The sequence below is a fragment of the Hirundo rustica genome, chromosome 4 (assembly GCF_015227805.2).
Source record: "Hirundo rustica isolate bHirRus1 chromosome 4, bHirRus1.pri.v3, whole genome shotgun sequence".
In the NCBI taxonomy this organism is placed as follows: Eukaryota; Metazoa; Chordata; class Aves; order Passeriformes; family Hirundinidae; genus Hirundo; species Hirundo rustica.
In genome coordinates, this window is record NC_053453.1 from 2,154,932 (window position 1) to 2,176,094 (window position 21,163).

The 21,163-nt window shown below is 47.6% G+C and overlaps 1 protein-coding gene across 3 annotated transcripts in view; it reads left to right on the forward strand.

Annotated features, from left to right (window-relative positions):
• Window positions 1-21,163, forward strand: part of PLXNA4 (plexin A4) — a 441,829-nt gene that overhangs the window by 284,554 nt on the left and 136,112 nt on the right. For all 3 annotated transcript variants that reach the window (XM_040061861.2, XM_040061859.2, XM_040061860.2), the window contains exon 5: window positions 5,848-5,948. In XM_040061861.2, coding sequence (XP_039917795.1) covers window positions 5,848-5,948 — 101 coding nt within the window. The remainder of the gene's footprint in view (window positions 1-5,847; window positions 5,949-21,163) is intronic.

Below are 21,163 nucleotides of genomic sequence, written 5' to 3' on the forward strand. Positions count from 1 at the left end.
TTTTGTGAATGTATAATGGCAGAAGCAGGAGCCAAATTTCTAACAGGATTAGCTGTTACTGTCTATCAGATCCAAAAACCTCAATCATTTTGTTTTAAATGACTTTTTGTAACTCATTCACACTAGAAACAGGGAGGGGAAGGGAGGCTGGGAGCTGAGGAATCTGCAGTTTGGAATTCAGGCAGGATCAGAGGTGAGGTGTTGTGTGAAGCACCCTGAAGGAGAAGTTGAGCTCTGAACCATTCACCACTTTGCAGATTTTGCCAGATTTTTAAGATGTCCTTTTGAGCCAGAAACTCGTGAATGATTTCTTTGGGGACCAGTGAATGAATGTGTTGATAAGGTGAAATATCTCTTCAAATCCTGCTGCAGCCATGGCAGCTGGGCCTGCTCATTGTTCCCTTTCTGCCCTTGAGAAGGACACAAGATTCACCTTCCCCTTGTCCAGCCCTGGCTCTGGGATTGCATCTCACTCTGGGTCAGAGATCATCTGTCCCTCTGCTCTGCCACGGACAGATCTGTGGAAGCACAGCAGCTCCTGGATGTCCACCAGGTGTGTGGACAGGCACCCAAAGGGGCCTTACCTTCATATCTTCAATATTCTGATGAACCCAGAGCCTAAATATGTTGTACTTAATAACCTGGTGCTCACTGAGCAGGTGTTTTACCCTCACTGAACTTCCTCCTCAGACTTGCTCAGATGTCATAAACCCACACCTTCAGAGATGATGAGAGCTCTTCCTTCTGCTGCTGAGACCTCACTTTCACCTCTCCTCGATAAAATGGGAGATGTGGGGATAGAATCAGGGAATATCCAGATCTGGAAGGATCATCCAGCCCATCTCCGGGCCCTGCACAGACACCCCAACAGTCCCACTCTGTGCATCCCTGAGAGCATTGTCCAAATGTTCCTGGAGCTCTGGGGGCCATGGGAATGTGCCCATTCCCTGAGGAACCTGGGCAGTGCTCAGCACCCTCTGGGGAAGAGCCTTTTCCTGATGTCATGTATTTTCCTAAAATACGGAATGTAAGCCCTGAGAACAACAGCAGGCTGTTCTTACATCCATATATTGCTCTGGCACAGTGAGGCCAAAGTACCAGTGACCACTGCAGAAATATAAATTACTCCAAACTGGCTCCTAATGCCCCAAAATGAAGGACACTTTCCTTTTCTAACCCTGTTGAATCCCTGGTTACACCTGGGCAGGAGTCTCAGGCACGCAGTGGATTCTTGGCGTTGTCCTGTGCGGGGCTAAGGGTTGAACTTCAGTGATCCTTGCAGGTTCCTTCCAGCTCAGGATATTCCAGGATTCTGTGATATTTGCTGCAAAGTGTTGAATCCAGGTTTCACTCCCACAAAGAACCGGGGGTAGGGACCCCTCACCAAGGTTGGGAAATAACTTTTCCAACTTGAAGGGTTCTCCATCCTTGAAGAGTTTGCCAGGCTTTCCACGGATGGAGAAGGGGTGGAAGGAATAACCACAGCCTGGTTTGCCGTGGAGATTTCCACCGCCAGCCCTTCATCCAAGTGAATAATGGCAAGGCTTTGTAACTGGGAGGCTGCGTGGACTCCCATTTTGCTGGTATTTTAGTGGCAGCACAAAAAGCTGGCTGTTCCCTGGAGGGTGTGCTGGCTTGAAGGCAAAACCAGTGAGAGACTCTAAGTCAGAAAAAAAAAAAAAAAAAAACACCACAATTTAATAGGAGGAAAAAAAAAAAAAGAAAAGGTAAAATAAAATAAAATAAAACACATGCAATGGTACAAAAGATCACTGAAAGAGTCAGAATACAACCTGAGACCGTGGTGGTGGCAGTCCAGATGAAGCGGTCTTGTTGAAGCGGTGTTCCCATAGAAAGGTCTGGTAGCTCTTGTCCTCTGGGAATCCAGTGGGTAAGGCTGCCTGTGCTGTCCCAAATCCCAGATTCTATCCAGGTGGGAATGCTTGGCTCCTCCCCCTGGGCGGAGCATCTCACAATGGACTGATATCATTTTATCGGTCTTGCAATGGGTCTTTGATTGCTATTAAACAGAGATAGCTCCTGGGGAGAGTTATCTATGAGTCATGCAGGACGGCATTGATGGGCCATTAACAGAAGATAGTCTGGAGGGAGGGGGCACGGGAAACAGTGGTGCACAACTTAGTTTCAACATTTCATGTAGATGGTGATAGAATACATACTTTGGGCACATCTTACATTGTAACCCAGGACAGAGGGACACAGTCAGCTCTCAAACCCTTCAAGGTGGAAAGCTGAGCGTAATTCATTACAGTTTATGCTCCAAAAATGAAAATAAGACCTCTGATGGTCCTTATTTGCTTGATGTTCTTCCTCTTTTCAGCAGACAACCCTTAGGTGTCTTTTCTTTCAGTTGCAGCTCCTTCGTTTTTTGTGGTTTCTTTCTGCATTAATTGGAAGCTCTGACACTTCCAGCCCAAGACATTTATCAGCGTGGTACGGTTTTAATTAATCTCACAAATAAAGCTGCCAGAGGTGAACTCATAAAAGGACTTTTAGGGCAGGAATAATGCACACGGTGACACGGGACACACTCGTGTGGGACTGACAGGATTTGGGATGTGGGAAGCTCGTGGCACACCCCTGTGGGCACTGGGACAGCAGCACAAGCCAGGTGTGCTCCTAAAAACAACACATATCCTACAAAATGTACCCAAACATGCTGAAAAGAAAACATTTCTGCAAAGATGAAGATCTGGGTTCCCAGTAGGTTCCTCCTGCCACTGGAACGAGCTTGGATATCCTTTGATGGTAATTAACTAATAAGAATAAAGCGTACAGACACCACCTTTTATCTACCCTTTTCATAGCAATTTGCCAAGAAATGGCAAATTTCAGTCCTCTAGAACTTCCTTCTTTTGCCTATATCAGAGCCACAAGTGGGTTTTGACTGAATATTCAAGCCAGGATCACCAGGTGTTGGAAAAGTTCATTTTCTGATCTAAACTTCTTAACCAAGGCTCACTTCTATCAGACAGGTGTAAACTGGCTCAGAAACGAGGTTGGATGGAACTGTCTGGAGCTAATGGGGATAAATCAAGAAGCACCATATGTCAAACTGAGGGTGGTTTGGGTGGGAACTGCAGAGCCAAACATGACTGTGCTCACAAAATTCTAATTACCAGGTGGGAATTGCATCTGCATTGAGGAATGGCAGATTTAGAGTCTTTCAAAACTAAATTATCTGCTTCTTCTTCAAGTCCTTTGGTGGCCACAGTGCAGACATGGCACAGCTTGATGTGATAGAGATTAAATGACTCACAATATATTTTTCTCAGGTGGAAATAAGAAGTGGGAATGGCTGACATAATAAATTATAATGTCTCCACATTTTGGAATCTTCTTGTAAAAAATTTTACATCTTTTTGGAATCTGGATTCAATGCAGACTATTGGGTTCAACAAGTTTAACTGGGTGAAACCCTGAGTTATAAAATTTATTCTTTGTGAATAGGTGATAAATTCTTGATCAGAAGCTTAGGGAAGGTGGAACAACTTCATTCATGGCCAAACAATTTTTAAACTTCTTGAAAGAATCATAGAATCTTGGAAAAGACCTTTAAGATCATCAAATTCAACCATAAATTCACCAGTGCCAAGGCCACCATAATTAGAGAAGTCTGAGTGACTCCCTCCCTGTCTTGTTCTTATAACTTTTATTGCTCTGTGGTCTATTCTGATTATGTTTTTATGCTCATGGCAACAGATTCCATTGAGAAAAGTGAGTTTGTGCTGGTTTTTGTTTGAGTTTTTTTCCCCCCATTCTCACATTTTCACTAAAGGCTTTCAGTAGCCGCGGTTGGTTCCCTTGGGTGACTTGGCACAGGCAGCGGTGCAATGGTAAATAAACCCCATCGTGTTTCTACCTGAAGTTTTCCAAAGCTTCTGCCGCTTGCCAGAGGCAAAACTGCACGTTTTCAGCTTTTGCTTCTAGACTATCAGCTGGGATTTGTGGGTAGGAGTGAGAAAAACTCTTTCTGATACAACCAGAAAAGGTCTTCATACGGAGCTGGAATTTTGCCTGAGATATATATTTATATTAGAATAAGAATTTAAAAAAAATTAAAAGAGCCAGTTCTTGGTTCATTTACAGAGGCAATCAAGATGGATCTTAGTCTGTCACTTCACAGCTCAAACTCCCCTGAATGTTTCGCCAAGTAAAAAAATTGTCCCTGAGATCCAGGTGTATTCCCTCGTCATTTGTCAGGAGTAACTGTTCTGCAGTTTAGAGCTGGCAGCTCTCAGCGGTGTTCCATCAGGATAATACCACACTCTATCATCTGAGGGAATAAACTCTCCCTGCTGACAGGAACTGGGGTGAAGACACTGGCAATTGACTGGATATTACAGAGGCTCTCTGAAGCTTATTCAATGGAAAAGGGACTATCAGGTCGTTGGGCCCAAATTGTGTGTTTGTCTTCAAAAGCTGCGAGGGGCTTACAAAACCTAAGAGGAATCAAAAGCGCTGGTCTGTGAGACAGGAGGTCAGGCTGGGCAGTCCCTTCAACCCTTGAAACCTCTCGCTGAAATGTTTTAATTAAAAGGGAAAAATGAAAGAAAAATAGATGATAAAATGTGTTATTTTGGCAGCATATGGGTGTTTCAGGTCCTACTCTGATGCCTTCTGAGCTGCAAAAGCAGGGCTACAATATCCAGAAAATAATCCAGCCTTTGTCCTTTTCCTGCTGGGAGCAACCTCTCCGGGCATGGGACAAGTGATGGCTGGAAAGATGCACGGGCAATGGCGAGTGGAGCTAAAGCTCTCCTGGAACCAGCAGTGGTGGTGGCAGTGGGGACTGCTGGTGGCAGGAGGTCATGGGAAAGGGACAAAGACATCACAAGACCTCAGTTCTCACAGGAAGCCAGAAAGCAACAGAGTCCAAACCCAGAGAGATCAATGAGATCCAGGAAGTTTAACTTGCTGCAGAAGGTCTCCTGTTGTCCAACTGAAAGGAATTAATTTAATCTCAAGGTACCACATCCCCACAGCCTGGCTGACTGCTGGGAAATCCTGCACGTGAAGTCATTTGGCAATGGATGAAGGGCTACAGGGAGGGGGAAAGGCCACAGGGGACATGGACCAGGATGGGGACAGGGACTGCAGCAGGCTGAGCTCTGGAGCAAACCATCCACATCCCTCTGTCCTGCGGGAGGACAGGGACCAAGGTGTTGGAACCCTGCGCACTGAGAATTTCAGACTTTCTGTGCTGACGGGCACTGAGCCCTGAGAAAACACTGCATTTGACCAGAGGCCTTGGAGGAGGCTTCCAAAACTGAGTGATAGCACTGGGATTGTGGGTGTGGAGTTTGAGTAGAAGTGTGTGATATCACAGGGTGTAAAATTTGGATTTTAAGGTTTTAGAATATAATAATATATATAAAGCAAGATGGAGGACTTAGGGCAGAGGCTGAGTCCTTGTTTTTCACCTTCTTCTACATGGGTTTGGGTGGTATCTTGGGTAGAAAAGTCCGCATTGCGGGCCACAGGTGGTTGGTTATTGTGTTGAAAGTAAAAATAACTTGTATCATTTCATAATTGCACATTTTACCCTTAAAAGACCTTGCAGAGAGACAGAGATGGCTCAATTCTTACTTTGTTTATTATAAGGGCTGTAGAACTCATAGTTTGTTAGACTGTAATGTAGATAAGAATTAATAAACATCTGAGTCCTAACGCGAAATACCATCTCGAGAACTTAATCCCTACTCTGGAAGAAGATAAAAAGCAACACCAGGGGAAGGGGACAGCGAGGGTGACACCTCCATCAAGCATTCCGAGCCGTGCGAGAGAGGACCCTGACAAGTTGTCTGTCCCCTTTTCCTCCTGCAGCTCACCAGGGTGCCCGTGGAGTCGTGCAGCCAGTACAAGACCTGCAGCGAGTGCCTGGGCTCGGGAGACCCCCACTGCGGATGGTGTGTCCTTCACAACACGTGAGTACCTGCTGGGTGTGTTGGTGCCCTGCACAAACGGGACGGGAACACCGGGAGAGGTTCCTCGGAGCCTTTAATGCAACATCAGCCTTGTAACAGTTCGAGCCAATTGGAAGACGGCGACAGCTCGCGTCTTGCCCGCGGTAGCCAAAGGTCTCTTTGTTACAGGGCATTTTTAAAAGTTTCCCAACTAATAAGATCTCTTTGTCACGGGGCATTTTAAAACTTTTCCAGCCAATAAGATCTCTTTGCCACGGGGCATTTTTAAAAGTTTTCCAGCCAATAAGATCTCTTTGTCACAGGGCATTTTTAAAAGTTTCCCAACCAATAAGATCTCTTTGTCACGGGGCAATTTTAAAAGTTTTCCAGACAGTAAAATCTCTTTGTCATGGGGCATTTTTAGAAGTTTTCCAGCCAACAGCATATCGCTAAAGCTCACAGACAATTGTTCTAGCCAGTCACTAAAAGCACACGTACACGTACTTCAAACAATGCTTGCTTGTACGCTTTCTATTCACAATACACAATACTCCATTATTAAGCTTGAGAAGAAGCTTAAAACCTTCTACTGTCTCTTGCTAAGCATATTTTTCTGCAGTTTTAAGTTCTATTCTAGCCAAGCCTAAAAATTCAAACTATTGTTTCGTGTCCTTGTTTAGTGTATGATTGTATCTTTGCTTTCAGATTTGCAGCTGCAGCTAGCTCTGAGTTATCTGTTCTTTCTGTTTCTGAGGCCTGCTTTTACAGCTTCTGAAAATCTTACCTTTACTAGTAATTTCCCACGCTGGGGTCTATCACCATCCCAGCCCTGCCGGCCCCTGACACCTGCCCTCGTGCTAACACAGGCCTAAAATGCTGTCTCATCCCCTGGCTGATCCAGGTATCTCCAAAATTGTGTCTGGGACTTGCTGGGAAGAGACTTTGCTTAATTATGAAGGGTTTTTTTGGAAGACGAGGGGAAAGAAGGGTGGTAGAGGCTGGACAGAGCTTCTCCACCGCTTGATCCACAGTTTGCTGACTGCACCAGCAAAGCAGCCTGATGTGTTTTGAGTTCAGCTCTTCGCTGGGTCACATTTTCCTGGTGGTTTCCATTCCATTTGACAGAATTTAGCTCTGACCATTAGCCCCTGTCTCAGCACCTCCAGCTTTCCACTGCTGACCTGAACTTCTCTTTTGGACTCGTGATCTCCATTGCCCTTAGAGAGGAATCACATCCTGGTAAATAACACGGGATCTACTCCAAGGTAGTTTCCATTGGGACCTCATGAAAGGTAAACTCTTATGGTTTAACAGGCCAAGCAGGGGCCTCATTCCACTCTTCCATCATTTTGTTGCACTGGTTTATCCACTGCCTTGCAAGGAGCACTGGATCTGGGTGTCCTCAGTGCTGGGATATCAGTTCGTCGCCTTGTTTTTCCTTAGGCTTTTTAATGATGCCTTTGATCTTGAAGTTGCCTCTCTGCAGCCTTTCCCGGAGTGATCTCCCCCTGCAGAGAGCCCTCTGCCAAAGCCCTGGAGAGGGAGGTGTCAGCTTGGCTGAGCTCCTGGCTCTGAGTGGCAGGGAGGTCTCCTTTGCCCAGCCCCTCTCTGCAGAGGCAGTGGCTGGGGAGTGCATTGGGTCTGTCTAACCCACAGCTCCAGCTGAGAACGGCTCTGCAGGGTGTTGCACTCCAAGCCTCACGGTGTCCTTGGCAGCCTTGGAGGGTTTTTCTGGTGAGCCCTGCTCTTGCAGTGTGTTGGTCTTCTCCCTCTGAGTCCACCTGGATCCTTCCTGTTGAGTTGCAAACTCTCCAGGTGGAGACAGGGACCCAGTTGAAGTGATAGACTTCACTGCCTCTCCTTGCTGGAACAGAAGGGAACAAACTTGGACCATATTCCAGCCTTCTGTCGATGCTCTGAATGCTCTGCTTCTGTCAGCCGGTGTGACCCTCATCCAAAACCACGGCAGTCTGCCTAATTTCAAATCAGATCTGGGGGATCCATCCCAGAACACGTCCAAAAATGTGGCTCATGCTCTGGAATTATTCAAAGGAACCTTGGCAAACCAGTCCTGAATAGTGGTGGGGTGGGTAAGAGCCCAGAAAACTTTAATCCTGCTGACCTGAGGATATTTCCATTTGATACAGAGCTTTACGGTGTGTTCCCATCCCATCTCATCCTGGATCCATCCTCCAGGACACCGTGTGTTTGCTGCCAGTGAAGGGACAACACAGATGCGTGCAAGCAGCATTGAAAGGCTTTGAACAAAGAATTTGTTCATTGACTATACCACAGCAATGCTGGATATTTCATCTCCTTGCATCCAGGGTCAGTGGCAACAAACAATCAAAACACACAGCAATAAACCCCCAAAAGGAGAGAGAAAGGGCATGGACAACTGCAGAGTGTGTAGAAGCTCATCCTGAGGAGCCCTGGAAATGAAATGGAGGGTGATGGGTGGGGTTGGCAGATTCAGCTTGGTTAAAAAAAAAATAAATCTCTGTTCAGGCTCGATCCTTGAGGGTGGAGTCTGGACCTGGCTGATGGCAGCGTCCCCGTGCCCTCCTCCCTGTGGTCACTTAACCTCTGATTCCTTATCTGGAAAAGAGAAATTACCTCTTATTTATGTACCTCTCGGCAGGGTCAATGAGATTGATTCCCTGTGGGGTTTTTTTGAAGCACTTTGAAGGCAAATGTCATCAAATCCCACTTCAAGTCTGTTGGTTCCCTCTAGTTTTCCTCACAGGGAAAATACGTAATTTTCAGTCCTGGTTTGGGAGGGGTTTTCAGTGCAGCCTCAGGTGCTCCTTTCTGAGTCTCAGTTTCCTCATCCTTTTGGGCAGCCCTGAGAGCAAAGGAGCCAATTACACCCCACTCAACGAGTTTTGGCTGTGCAGGATATTCGGGGTAAGGATGCTGGAATGATGAGTCCCTAATTAGAAATTTTTGCACATCAGAACCCCTCAAGGCTCATTAACAGACTTTTCCTGGAGTGGGATACGTCATCAACAAGTCCTGCTCAAGGATCCCTGGGGAAAAATGCCATAAACATCTCCCCTCCTGGCTGCTAACCCTTCCCTCTTCCCTCCCAGTCAGGAATCCCAGGGGGTTCCCAGTGCAGGGCTGAATCCAGAGGTGTGGGAGCTGCTGGAAAGTGTGGAGGAGGCAGCTGGGCTGTGCAAGAGCTGGGGTAGAGTGGGGCTGGGATTTGTGGGCAAAGCCACGCTGTCCCCTCCTCCTCCTCCTCCAGCCATCAAGAGGAACAGTGACGGACTGGGGGATGGGTGAAAGCTGCCCAATGGGTTACAGCATCTATTTTCTCATCTGTCCTATGCACAGCTCTCTTATTTTGGGATATTCCCTCCAAGGGCTGATGCGACTCCTCGTCCCCAGACCCCCATTTCCAACCACCCTCATCTCCCACCACCTGAGAGGTGCAGGCACGGCTCCCCATCCATCTTTTCCCACCGGAGCTGGGCTGTCTGTGCCGAGGGCGGCATGCCAGGGCTCGGGAATCGATTTCCACAGCTCTGCTGTCCTAACCTTACACTGAGAAACTCGAGTCCTCTGAGAGACGGAGAGAGACAGACAGACCCACAGACGGCTGCAGCAGAGAGGGGGGCAGGATTGATTGGCTTCTGCCCCGAGGAGAGCAGCTGATACAGAGCAGGTCACTGGAGCTTTTCATCTCTGTATCTTTACCCCCATCTTGTCCCCCCTCCCTTTCCCAGCTCTGCTCCCTCTCGGGCTCTGCTCAGGCCTCTTTAGGTGGTGATGAATCATTTACTTGTGTAAATTGAAAGCGTGGCTCTGCAGAGGGAGAGGGGCTGGGCTGGGAGCAGTGGGGATGGACCAGGCTGCAAAGCTGCAGGTCCTGCAATGTCACCAGCTGCAAGGTCGCAGCAATGTCACCAGCCCGGATGGGGGCTGCGGAGAGCGGTGAGAGCAGAGCAAAGTTTTCTGCAACCCTGAAATGAATTCAGCAGCTTCCTCCTGTTTCAGATGCAGCACCGTCCAAAAATGCCACCCAAATCTGACCACTCTCCTAATCCCCTGGCAAGTCACTCCCGTCTCACCCACATCCAAGATGCGACCACCCCTCTTCCTTCTTTCCCAGCAACAGCTCAAGCTCTTTATCCCCAGGGGAGGGATGAACCTTTCAGCTGCTGAAAGAGCCCTCCCTAATTCTAGATTGGATACTTGGAAGGAATTCTTCCCTGTGAGGGTGGTGAGGCACTGGCACAGGGTGTCCAGAGAAGTTTTGGCTGCTCCATCCCTAGGAGTGTCCAAGACCAGGCTGCATGGGGCTTGGAGCAAACTGGGATGGTGGAACGGGGTGGAACTGGATGATTTTCAGGGTCCCTTCCAACCACACCATTCTATTATTCTATGTGCATTCACTGGTCCCTCTGCATGTGGTCACCACACACGTTTTCAGCCCTGCACAGCACCCCTGGGTGGTGTTTAATACCCCAGGTGCCATAAGGATGGAAAATTGGGGCAGAAAAGCAGCGTCCCTATAGAGAAGGGCAACATTTTATTACAGAGAGATCCCCTGCTGGGTGCAGAGGGACCTGTCCCAGGCTCTGCTCTGTTAGTGACACTCCTAGATTTTGGCTTTGCTGCCTCATTTCATCCCATGCAATATCCATCTAATTCCAAGAGGAAGAGCTGAACACACACAAGCTGTCCTTCAGGAGGATGCACCCCCAGGCACCAGCCTCCTTCTGCTCTGGGATCTGCCCTTGCAGGTCTGGGGACTCCTTGGCTGGCAGGTCATTAACTGCAATCAGAGAGGGAAGCGGTCCCATTTTCTGGGAGAACTTGTGATATTTCAAAACTTTTTAAATTTTATTTTATTTTTTTAATACCTCCAGCTCACAGTGGCCAATTTTTTTTTTTTTTTTTTTTTTTTTTTTTTTTTTTTTAATTAAGAAATGTTCTTGAAAGCTGTTCTGGAAGGGGCTGATTCCATTTAGTAATTGGAGAATGATTCATTTAGACATCGGAAGCCCTCGTTTTGGGGCTTGATTTCAGTTTTTAGCAAATTGCTTGAGATTTCAAAATAAAAAGTCATTCTGAAAGGAAGTTTTTTTTTTTTTTAAATTATTATTTTTATTTTTCCCTTAGAACAAAACATTTGGGCATCTGTGATTTCTTTCTCCCCCAGAAGCCTTTACCAGCCCTAGAGACTGAGCAAAGCAGTCAACAAGCGCTGTTGGTTTTGAGGAGCTGACATTTGCTGCAGAGGGAAGAGGGATTGTTGAAGCATCCCCAGTCTGTCCTTCTTGGAGATGTCGGAGCCAGGAGCTGGCTCTGCTCCCTGCACTCCTCTGCTCGGCTCTGAGGAGCTGCCCGTGTCCTCTGTGTGTTCTTCTGGCACCCAGAGCCTCCCCAGGGCGCCCCAGCTGGCTCTGTTGGCTTTGCAGAGCACGTGCCAGCAGATCCCGCTGCTCCTGAGCCTTGGGAGTAGGATCCAGTGGCCTCCTGAAGGCATCCTCCCCCCATGGAAGAAGCAGTGGCATAGATCCTCACATCTGGGCCACACCAGTCACCTTCCTGGATCCCTTTGGCTCTGGGTTAGTCAAGGGATGGCCAAAATCTCTCGCACACAGTTCCTCAGGTGGAGCTGGTCTGGATTAACTGCATCCCTGCCATTATGAGACATCTCAGAAGCTGCAGGAGAATTTTTTTGGTTTCCCAATGGAAAACCAGCCCTGTTCAGAGGGGTTTAAAGCCATTTTTGGGCAGCAGACACCCACCCCAGTGCCTGGGGAGTGACCCTCCACATCCTCCTACCCTCCACCTCTTGCCATTTGTGGGACACTTGTGAGGACAGCTCATACACCCCGAAACTGCAGCTCTCCTTTCTAACACGGCATGAAGGGGGGAATAAAAGGCATTTAAACAAGCTGTATTCTAGTGACCGCTGTGGAGGGGGAGGGAGGTTTGTTATCCACACTCAGACTCACTGCCAGACCAGGAGCTAAAAAAAAAAGGGAAAAGTTCCAAAGTGCAGCTCGAGGTGTCTGGGCTCAGCGGGTAACACGATGCGCCGCCTCTGGCAGAGCTCATTGATCGTCCCTGGCTTTCACTTTCTTGGTCAAAGTCTTCTGAACCACCAGAGAGTCTCAGGTAACCCCAGCTGCCTGCACGGGCTGCAATAAGACCTTTCTTGAAGGGCCTTTTTCTTGTTTGACTTTCTGCCGTCTGAAAGCCTGTGACTCTTTCAGGCTGAGGGGTTTTGTTCTTTCTCTTTCCCCTTTTTTACCTCCTTGTTTTTCACTTCCCAGTCTTTTCCTTCAGTGCTGCTTCCAGAAAGGGCTGTGTGAGTCAGGATTCAGGGACCCAGTGGGGCAGGAGGTTGGAATATCACACCCACCCCTGGGCCACTCTGAGCTTTAACAGTGAGAAAAGAGGGATTTCCTGACTCTTCCAGGGGTCTGTGATCCTATAAACCCTCATCTGTCCCTGCCTTGATCTCCCCATGCTGTTTTGTTCCAAGGTCCCGAATGGAGTCCCTCCAAGGCAGCAATTTGGAGGCGTTCTGCACTTGCCTGGAATGATGAAAAAGTCATAGAATCAGGGAATATCCTGAGCTGGAAGGGACCCATATGGATCATCAAGGTCCAACTCCTGGCCCTGCACAGAACAGCCCCCAAAATCACACCAGGTGCCTGAGAGCGTTGTCCAAACCCTCCTGGAACTCTGGCTGTGTTAGTGCCATCACCACATTCCTGGGGAGCCTGTTGCCGTGCCTGACCACCCTCTGGGTCTCACAATCACGGCTGGGGCCATTTTTATTAGGAAAATCTGTCTCTATCCTTTCCTGCCCTAACATTTTCCTGCCATGGGGCAGCTCTTGAAGCCTTCTGACACCTGGGAGTCTTGCCACAGGTACCTGATAATTGTCCTAATCGTCCTGAGAATGGAGCAGTCACATGGAGAGCATAGTTTCCAGCTCAGATCCTGCTTTTCCTTGGAAATGTGCACCCAGCTGGGCTGTGCCTCTCCATCAGAGGGGAGACTCAGAGCTACTTCAGCTGTTAAGTTCCACACCCTGGGGTGTCCGAGGTATTTGTGGACATTTCTCACTGCAAGGGAGATTTCCAGTTCTGTGCTGCTGCGCGACGGGAAGAAAAACAAGAATGCTGGGAAGGAAAGTAATTCCAGGAAAATCTGAATCCTTTCATTTGGTTTGGAAGTCTCCAGTCGTTCGTTTGGAGGTCAGTGGTGGCAAGGGCAGGAGTGAATGAGCTCTCAGGATGTCTTGGTTTGACTCCTCCCAGGTCACAGCTGGCCTGAGAACCCCTTCCACTGACAGCAAGGGAAAGTGGAGTCATTATCCCAAAATTGGCCTTGGCACGGAGCAATTCCCACTTCTTCCCAGGCAGTTATGGAAACTGGAGCCGGGGTTTCAGAGGGAAGCGCAGAAGGGGGGCATCAAAGCATCCTGCCCTGAGCCCAGGGAATCTCTAATCTCCTGCTGAGGTACAGCTAAAGTACCCATCCTTTCACACCTTTGCAGCCCAGGAAATAGCCCCAAATGTGAGGCCTTTTGAAATGAGATCGGGGCTCTTAGCCCAGTGAAGAGGAGGAGGAAATTCTCAGGGCTGGGAGTGTGGCTATTGATGGCGATAAAGCCCTGAGTGAATCAGAGGCTCCTGGGAATCCTGTTTCTGTACAGGTAGTGTTGGAAAAACCCCTCTGAACCAGCCCTCTGAGCACATCCCCAGTCCTGGAGAACGGACCCACCGCTGCATCCATTCCCTGAACGCCATCGTGTCCCCTTTGGGAGCACTTTTCCTGCTCTGGTGAGCCGAGCAGTGCAGGGCAGAGCTGTGCCCTTCACAGGTTGATTATCTCCGTGGCTGTACCTGCCTGAGGCAACTCAGGGACAGCACTGGGCACTGTGGGCCATAAGACGCAGGCGTGTGGTAAATGTGTTTTGATAACAACCTTTCCTTTGATTAGCTTATTTTGCCAGAGGGCAGTGGGGAAGGGTGGGAAGATAATTAGTTTGTGCCGTGGCTTCCAGCAGAAGCTTTCTCCTCGTGCAGCCCCGTGGGTTTGGTGTCCTACTTGGGATTTGTCTCCGTCGCAGGAACATTGGCAGCTCAGGTTTAGCGTTGCAGAAAGCTCAGCCCCTTCAGGGGAAGGTGTCTGGGTGAAATGTCTACATATCCCACAGGAGACATCCAGGGAAGGAACAGGGATGGGGGACCATCCTGAGCCACCCTGAGCTGCCTTAAAAACCTTAAAAATCAGGAGCTGAGGTGCAGAGTTACAGGGACTGTTACAAGGAACGAGAATTCGCTGACTTGAATTGCAACACGGATGTTGACAAAGCCAGCAGGGACATTCAGACCTCAAGAAGCAGGAAAATAAGGAATAATTCAGTTGCTTAAACACAGATATATCGAGAATATGAGGAGACTTTGAATTATAGGTGTTTTTCTGTACAAGGAATTCGATTCAGTTTGAATCCCTGCTGTGCTGAGACTGGGGAACCTCAGGTGTGAGACATTCACCCAGGGCTGACAAACAAGGCACAGAGTCTGCTTTCCTTCTGGAGGATGAGATGGGGTCCTGAGGACATCTCAAGTGACTTTAGAGCTCCGTATGTTGGTGACAAAATAGAGCCTAACCCCAGTTTGGGTTCCCTCTCAAATTCTCAGAACGCACAAAATTCCATGGGTGACCACTCTCACCCCTCTTGTGAATTTTAAAGTCTTGCAATGAAGCAATTTGCAATGAAGCAGGGCTAGGCTTTGCTGCAGGGTTGTGGCACTCAGCGTCAGGGGGTGTGGATGGTTCAGGGAGTTGTCTCAGTCCCGGGGCCGTTTGTAGGGAATCTCTGTCGTTTAGGGAATCTGTCTTGCGGTCAGGTGCTCCCCGGTGCCTCTGCAGCCAATGAGCTGCCAATGAGGGAGAATGGCACATGAAACCAGCCCTCCCCAGGGTGGGGGAACATCGGCCTTGTGCTGCCACTGCTGCTTCTGTGACGCTTCATCAGCCTCCACCCGTGACGAGTCTCAGAAGAGAATGGAGAAGGGGGGGATCGGGGAGAGATTCCTCCTAAATAAAAGCACAGCAAACTTCTAAAGTGTGTCTTTATCCAGCCTCAGTCTCTCCATGGATCTGCACACTCTCCTGCCCACAAATTTAGGCCATCAGAGAATCATCTGTGTGGGAAGAACCCTTCAAAAATCATCCCATTCCACTCCCTGCCAAGGGCAGGGACAACTTTCAGCATCCCAGGTTGCTCCAAGCCCCATCCAACCTGGCCTTGGACACTTCCGGGGATCCAGGGGCAATCACAGCTTCTCCGGGCATCCTGTGCTGGGGCCTCACCACCCTCACAGCCAGGAATTCCTTCCCAACCTCTTCTGTTGCACATTCCCACGTTCAGTGACCTGCCACCCAACCTCTCTTTGTGTCACCATGACAGCCCTGACTGCCCCTATTGCTCCCACACCCCCTGCACTCCATCCCCCAAGCAGATGTGCAGAGGTAGATGCTTTCCCCTTTGACTTCTGTACCAGGGAGGTTTTTTTTTGGTTTTTTTTTTTTTTTTTGTTTTTTTTTGTTTTTTTTTTTGTTTTTTTTTTTTTTTTTTTTTTTTTTGTTTTTGTTTTTTTTTTTTTTAAATTCTTTTGGGTACAAGAATTGGGTATTTTTGGAACCGTCTCCACAGAGCAATGGTCACAACATGAAGCCTGCTAGAGTTCAGGAAGAGTTTGGGCAACACTCTCAGGCGCAGGGAGGGATTTTTGGGGTGTTCTGTGCAGGGCCAGGAGTTGGACTGGATGATCCTTGTGGGTCCCTTCCAACTCAGGATTCCCTTCCAAGCAGAACTGTGGTCCTGGATGAAGCTTCTGGGAGTTCACAGGAGTTTCTGGGCTTGAAGCTGACTCTGTCATCATGCTGTGGGGCTTTCTTTTATTATAGTTTAGTTTAGTTTAGTTTAGTTTAGTTACAATTTTAAGACTCCTCACAATATTTTCCTAACCCCAGCGACATCTGCATTTCTTTTGTTTGGTGAGTGGCTCTGAGCAACTCATTGTCCTGTTTTCCTGAGCGTCTTCTCTTCCATTGTTTTCCGCTTCAGATACAGATGTGAGAAACCAGGATATTCCAAGAAAACATGTTTTCTTGCCATCCTGAGCAGGGAAGGCCAAATTCCCAGTGACGAACGGAGGTATTGGCCGTGAATGTCTCTTGCCACAGGCAATGGGCTTCCTTGTGCGCTGTAGGGACATGGGGCAGCCCCACAGCAAACAGCTTGGCTGGGTCTTGCAAGAAATCATCCACCAGTCCCTGGTAATGAAGGAAGAGCAAGTTTCTTTTCATTTACCTCCAACATTTCCTTCCCTGCCCGGGAAGTTACACCAGCAATTAGCATGTCTTCTTGTTGGTTTCTTGTGGCAAAAAAGAAAAAGAAAAAAAGAAAAAAAAACAAAAAACAAAACCAACACCCACCAAAACCCACCACCAACAAAAAGCAAAAACCAAAAAAACCAACCAAACAAAAAACCAAACAACAACAACAACAACAACAACAAAACCACCAAAAGAACCCCCAAAAAACAAAAAACCAAACAAAATACAGAGAAAACTGAGGAAAAGTTGAGACAAAAATTCTGAGGAGCAGGGGAAATCCTGAAAGCTCTGCTGGGACAGAGTGGAGGAGCTGGAGGATCCTGCCTAACCTGGATAAAGGATTTGAGAGGTCAGGGAAGTGGGAATTGCTGTGGGCTGAAGGACTGAGTCACTGTTGTAAGATAAGATCTGGGACAAGATCCGGCTGGAGAAAACACATCCTGGATCCCTTGGTACATTCAGAAGGGAACATTAGCATGATCCACTGGTTACAAGATTTTCCTTAGGCAAGAGAGAGAAGAATTAATTTCTTTGCTCTTCCTTGCATGATTTTGGACAAATTCCTTAGGATGGGATTTATCTCATCTGCTCCTTGTTTTCCTGTCTTTGCAGACCGTGAAGACAAGGACTTTTTTTGGACACATTCCTCCTGACCCTGAGGTGTTGGAGGCAGTGGAATGAATTGCCCTCTGGAAGTGCCAGTTTCTTTAAATGACCATATCAAACAATGCCTGACTTAAAATGACTCAATTCCTTAACTTCCCTGTGTTTTAGCCCTTTTCTATAGGAGAGGAGTAACAGTTCCTCACCCCGTGAGTGGGTGTGAGATCCTAAGGCTTTAAGTGTTTTGGACAGCAAGTGGATTGCAGAAGTCCTGTAGGGAGCAGGATGTGATTACTGCAGTTATAAACAAACAAACAAATAAATAAATAAATAAATATAAAGCACATACAATCATATATAAAGCATACATAAAGCACAAAAATAGTATTTCCACCTCACAAGTGGCTGAGTAGGTTTTGAGTTTGTTTAATTAGAGCAGCAGGAGCCTTGGCAGACAGGACAAGGTGCAAACTCACGTGCAGTTCCTTGATTCTCCCAATGAACACCCTTCTGTTAGAGCAGGGGTGGCACCAGAAGGGTTAAGGCAGACAAGGATGAAGCCAACACCCCCCATGCCTTGCTTCTCCCTCCCGAATCTCATTCCCAATGCCTCCTGCCCCTCTGCCCCAGGCAGTGGAGGAGATCTACATTTTAATTGAGACGTGAAGAAAATAATCTCAGTCTAACTCAGTCTAACTCCCCGTGCCTGGAAGGCTTCTCCCTTGGTAGCTTGGTGCATATTTTGGGGTGAGGGTGGGTTAGAGCCCCATCCAGCCTGACCTTGGGCGTTCCCAGGGATCCAAGGGCAGCTGCAACTTCTCTGGGCAGGATCTTCCAGTATTTTACCACCCTCATTGTAAAAAAAAAAAAAAAAAATCCTGTCTTATATCTCATCTAAATTGACCCTCCTTCAGTTTAAAAACAGCGTTAATGAGGGCCCTGGATTAATGAGGGCCCCGGATTAATGAGCTCCCTGTATTAAGGACGTCTCACTCTCATGGGTCAGAGCTGACCACAGGTGAGGAGATGACCACAACAAAACCAAACTCCTTTAATCCTTCAGACCCAGACTCCCCCACAAAGAGGTTTTGTCTGCCGATTTTCTCAGCTGTAGCTGAGGGACAGGAGCCCCCAGGAGCTGTTCTTCCCTGTGGCTCCCAGGAGCTGGGAACAGGCAGCCAGACGCGTGCTGCCCCCAACACCAGCGTGGAAGGGATGCCACCAGCCCTGCCGGGCAGCACTGGGTTGTTTTGTGCAGGGCAAGAGGGCAGGATTTCAGTTCAGATAACACTTGCCTGCTTTGTCTGCTCTCAGTCTCTCAGAGCTTGCCTGGCATGATCAGGTGTTATCAGAGCAGGGCATCTCTGAGATGTGGCAGGGCCAGAGGTGGCTTCTCTGCAGGCAGCCCTGGTCCTTTTCCACCCAGCGCCTCTGAAGAGGCAGCCAGTGAGGAGGAAGAGGAGGAGGATGATGTTGGGATGCTTGCCAAGAGCTTTAGCTCTGTGCTTTTCTCAGGGAGAAAACACAAACATGGGTACAAGCAAATCAAGCTGATCCCTTCCTCATCCTCACCCGGCCCCAGCCCTGCAAACAGGCGCACAAATAACTTCCAGTGTATGATTAGCTGAGAAAGCAGAAATGATTTTTCCATCTTGAGGCTGTTGCCTCGAAAAACTTATTTCCAGGAGTGGTTCTGAATTTTGCAGGGTCTCAGTGTACCTGTACATGACAGTGATTTTCTGTGTGCTGGGGAGTTAATTTTTACCAGAATTGTAGGACAACAGCAAATCTTTGTTGTCCGTTCCCCTCTCTGCTTTTAAGGGCAAAAAAAAAAAAAAAAAAAAAAAATCCTGACCTGAAGAATTCTCTCCTGGCTTTATCTGATAGAGGATCATAGAATTACAGAATTCTAGGATGGTTTGGGTGGAAAGGGGCCTTAAAGATCATCCAGTCCCATCCCTTGCCATGGGCAGGGATGCCTTCCACTATCCCAGGTTTCTCCAAGCCCCATCCAGCCTGGCCTTGGACAATCCCAGGGATGGGGCATCTGGATTAGGAACAGAAAGGGTTGATAAGAAAGGAAGGAGAGTGGAGCATAAACTCATCTGTCCAATTGACAAAATATCATTTGATGGCCTCTTGAGCTGTTGAGGAGCACATCAGTCCTGTTATTGAGTGCTATACTTAATCTGCTATTGATTGGGGTGAGCTGGAGAGGACAGCCTCCCCCACTCCTACCCATTCCCAAATTAAAAAAAATATAAGAGGAGAAGTAAATGCTTTGACTTTTTCATTCTGCCTGGCTGTTTAGAGGATTTACTACTAATAAAAAGAAAACAACCACAAAAACCCCCAACCCTTAAGTGTGAAAACATGAGTAGAATGAATTATTGCCAAATCAATTAATACTAACAGTATCTATTAAATATTGCACTCTGGAGCCTTGCAGGAGTACATTGCTGCTCCGATATGATCATGACATCATTAACATAATATAAAGAATCAAAAAATCAATTGCTTGCTGGAGCCCAAAATTAAGGCCAAGCAGTGTTATAGCATATCTTTAAACATCTGAAATAGCAACTTGTCTCTGTCATGTACAACCCATTTGCAGATGAAACATGTCTCCCAAAGTGGATGGGAATTCGTTGGCCCGCCTGTCACTCCTGCAGCTGCCCCTTTGGGACACTTGGCATGAAGTTATCTTGCATTTTCCAGTGCAAACAGAGCAGGAAGACTGATTGGGGTTACGCTGGCATAACCCTGGAGCAGAAAATCTGGTCAGGGTTACACTGGTGCAACCCTGGAGGGGTCCAGAGCAGGCCCAGGGTCACTGCACTGGTGGACAGACTGACAGATCTCTGTAGGGTGGGAACGTGGACTGAGTGTCTTCTCCTTCTGACTTGGTTTGTGTTTTACCGTGTAAAGGTCGAGGAGGTTCTGTCCTCTGGCTTATCAGGCTGGGACACTTCAACTCTTCTGTTTGCATTGGGAAAAAAAACCCCAAAAAACATAAACAGAGATAGGAGAGGTTTTCAGGTGGCCTGAAAAAGATGTTTGGGCAAGAAGAGACTGGTGTGGGTGTGCCAGAATTGTAAAATGGTTTGGGTTGGAAGAGACTTCAGAGACCATGCCATTCCAACCCCTTGCCATGGCCAGGGACACCCTCCACTGTCCCAGGCTGCTCCAATCCCCCTCCAGCCTGGCCTTGGACAATTCCAGGGATCCAGGGGCAGCCACAGCTGTTCGGGGAAACCTGTGCCATAACCCTAACCTTCCCCAGCCTCACAATAAATAATTTTTTTCTGAATGTCCAACCTAAATCTGCCCTCCGTCAGTTTGAAACCGACGGCAGGAGAACATCTCGGCGTGTTTCTGAGGAAAATCAGGGAGATTCCAGGGAGAGGAATCCTGTGGTGCTGGGCCATACAACATATATTTATAGCAGGAATTAAAACAGCTCCATAGAATATTATTAGGCACTGGAAGCCAATTTCAAATTTTTTTGGATGGAGTTTGGCTTGGGACAGCTATCGCTCCATCAAACAATTCCTGGACATGTTTGGGAATTAAACAGGTCAGGGAGTGTTTCCACAAGGTGTTTTGGAAGTTAATAGAGTTCAATAACATGGCTGTGATCAGACCATGTCATTTGGCCCCAGGATTAGGGAATATTTCCTGTCATTGTTCAATGCACTAATGGGATGTTGCCACAGCTCCCCATTGCAGGGGGACAGTAGGAGAAAAATCCCAGAGGAAAGGCACATGCTGTTGAGATAATGGGCTAAAAATCAACGTTTTTGTGGAGGCATTCTCTCAGGGACAGAGAAAATGTTTCAGTGCATTAGTTAAGAAAACAGAGAAGGAAAAGTTTGGGAGGAATAAGGAAACATTTTCAAAGAGTGGGAACTGAGAGGAAGGAAGATATTTGTTGCCAGTTAAATAAAAATTAGGCAAGGAGGAGGTTTTAAAGGTTGAAACTCATTGTCTAAAGGTGAAGTCATAACATGCCTTTATCCTCGGAAGGCGACTGGGTTGGAACTAGATAAAATCCAGGTTAAAGCATCAAAAATCAATCCCAATGAATGTCCCTTTTAATCAAGGCACATGAGAATAGGCAATCAGACAGAATTAAATGTATACTGGCTCCTGTGCACAGTCTGCTTTAAACGAAGATGCTAATGGGATACTCAGCCTGAAACGTCGATAGAGGGAAGCTCATTTATGGCATAAATCACCCAAGAACAATA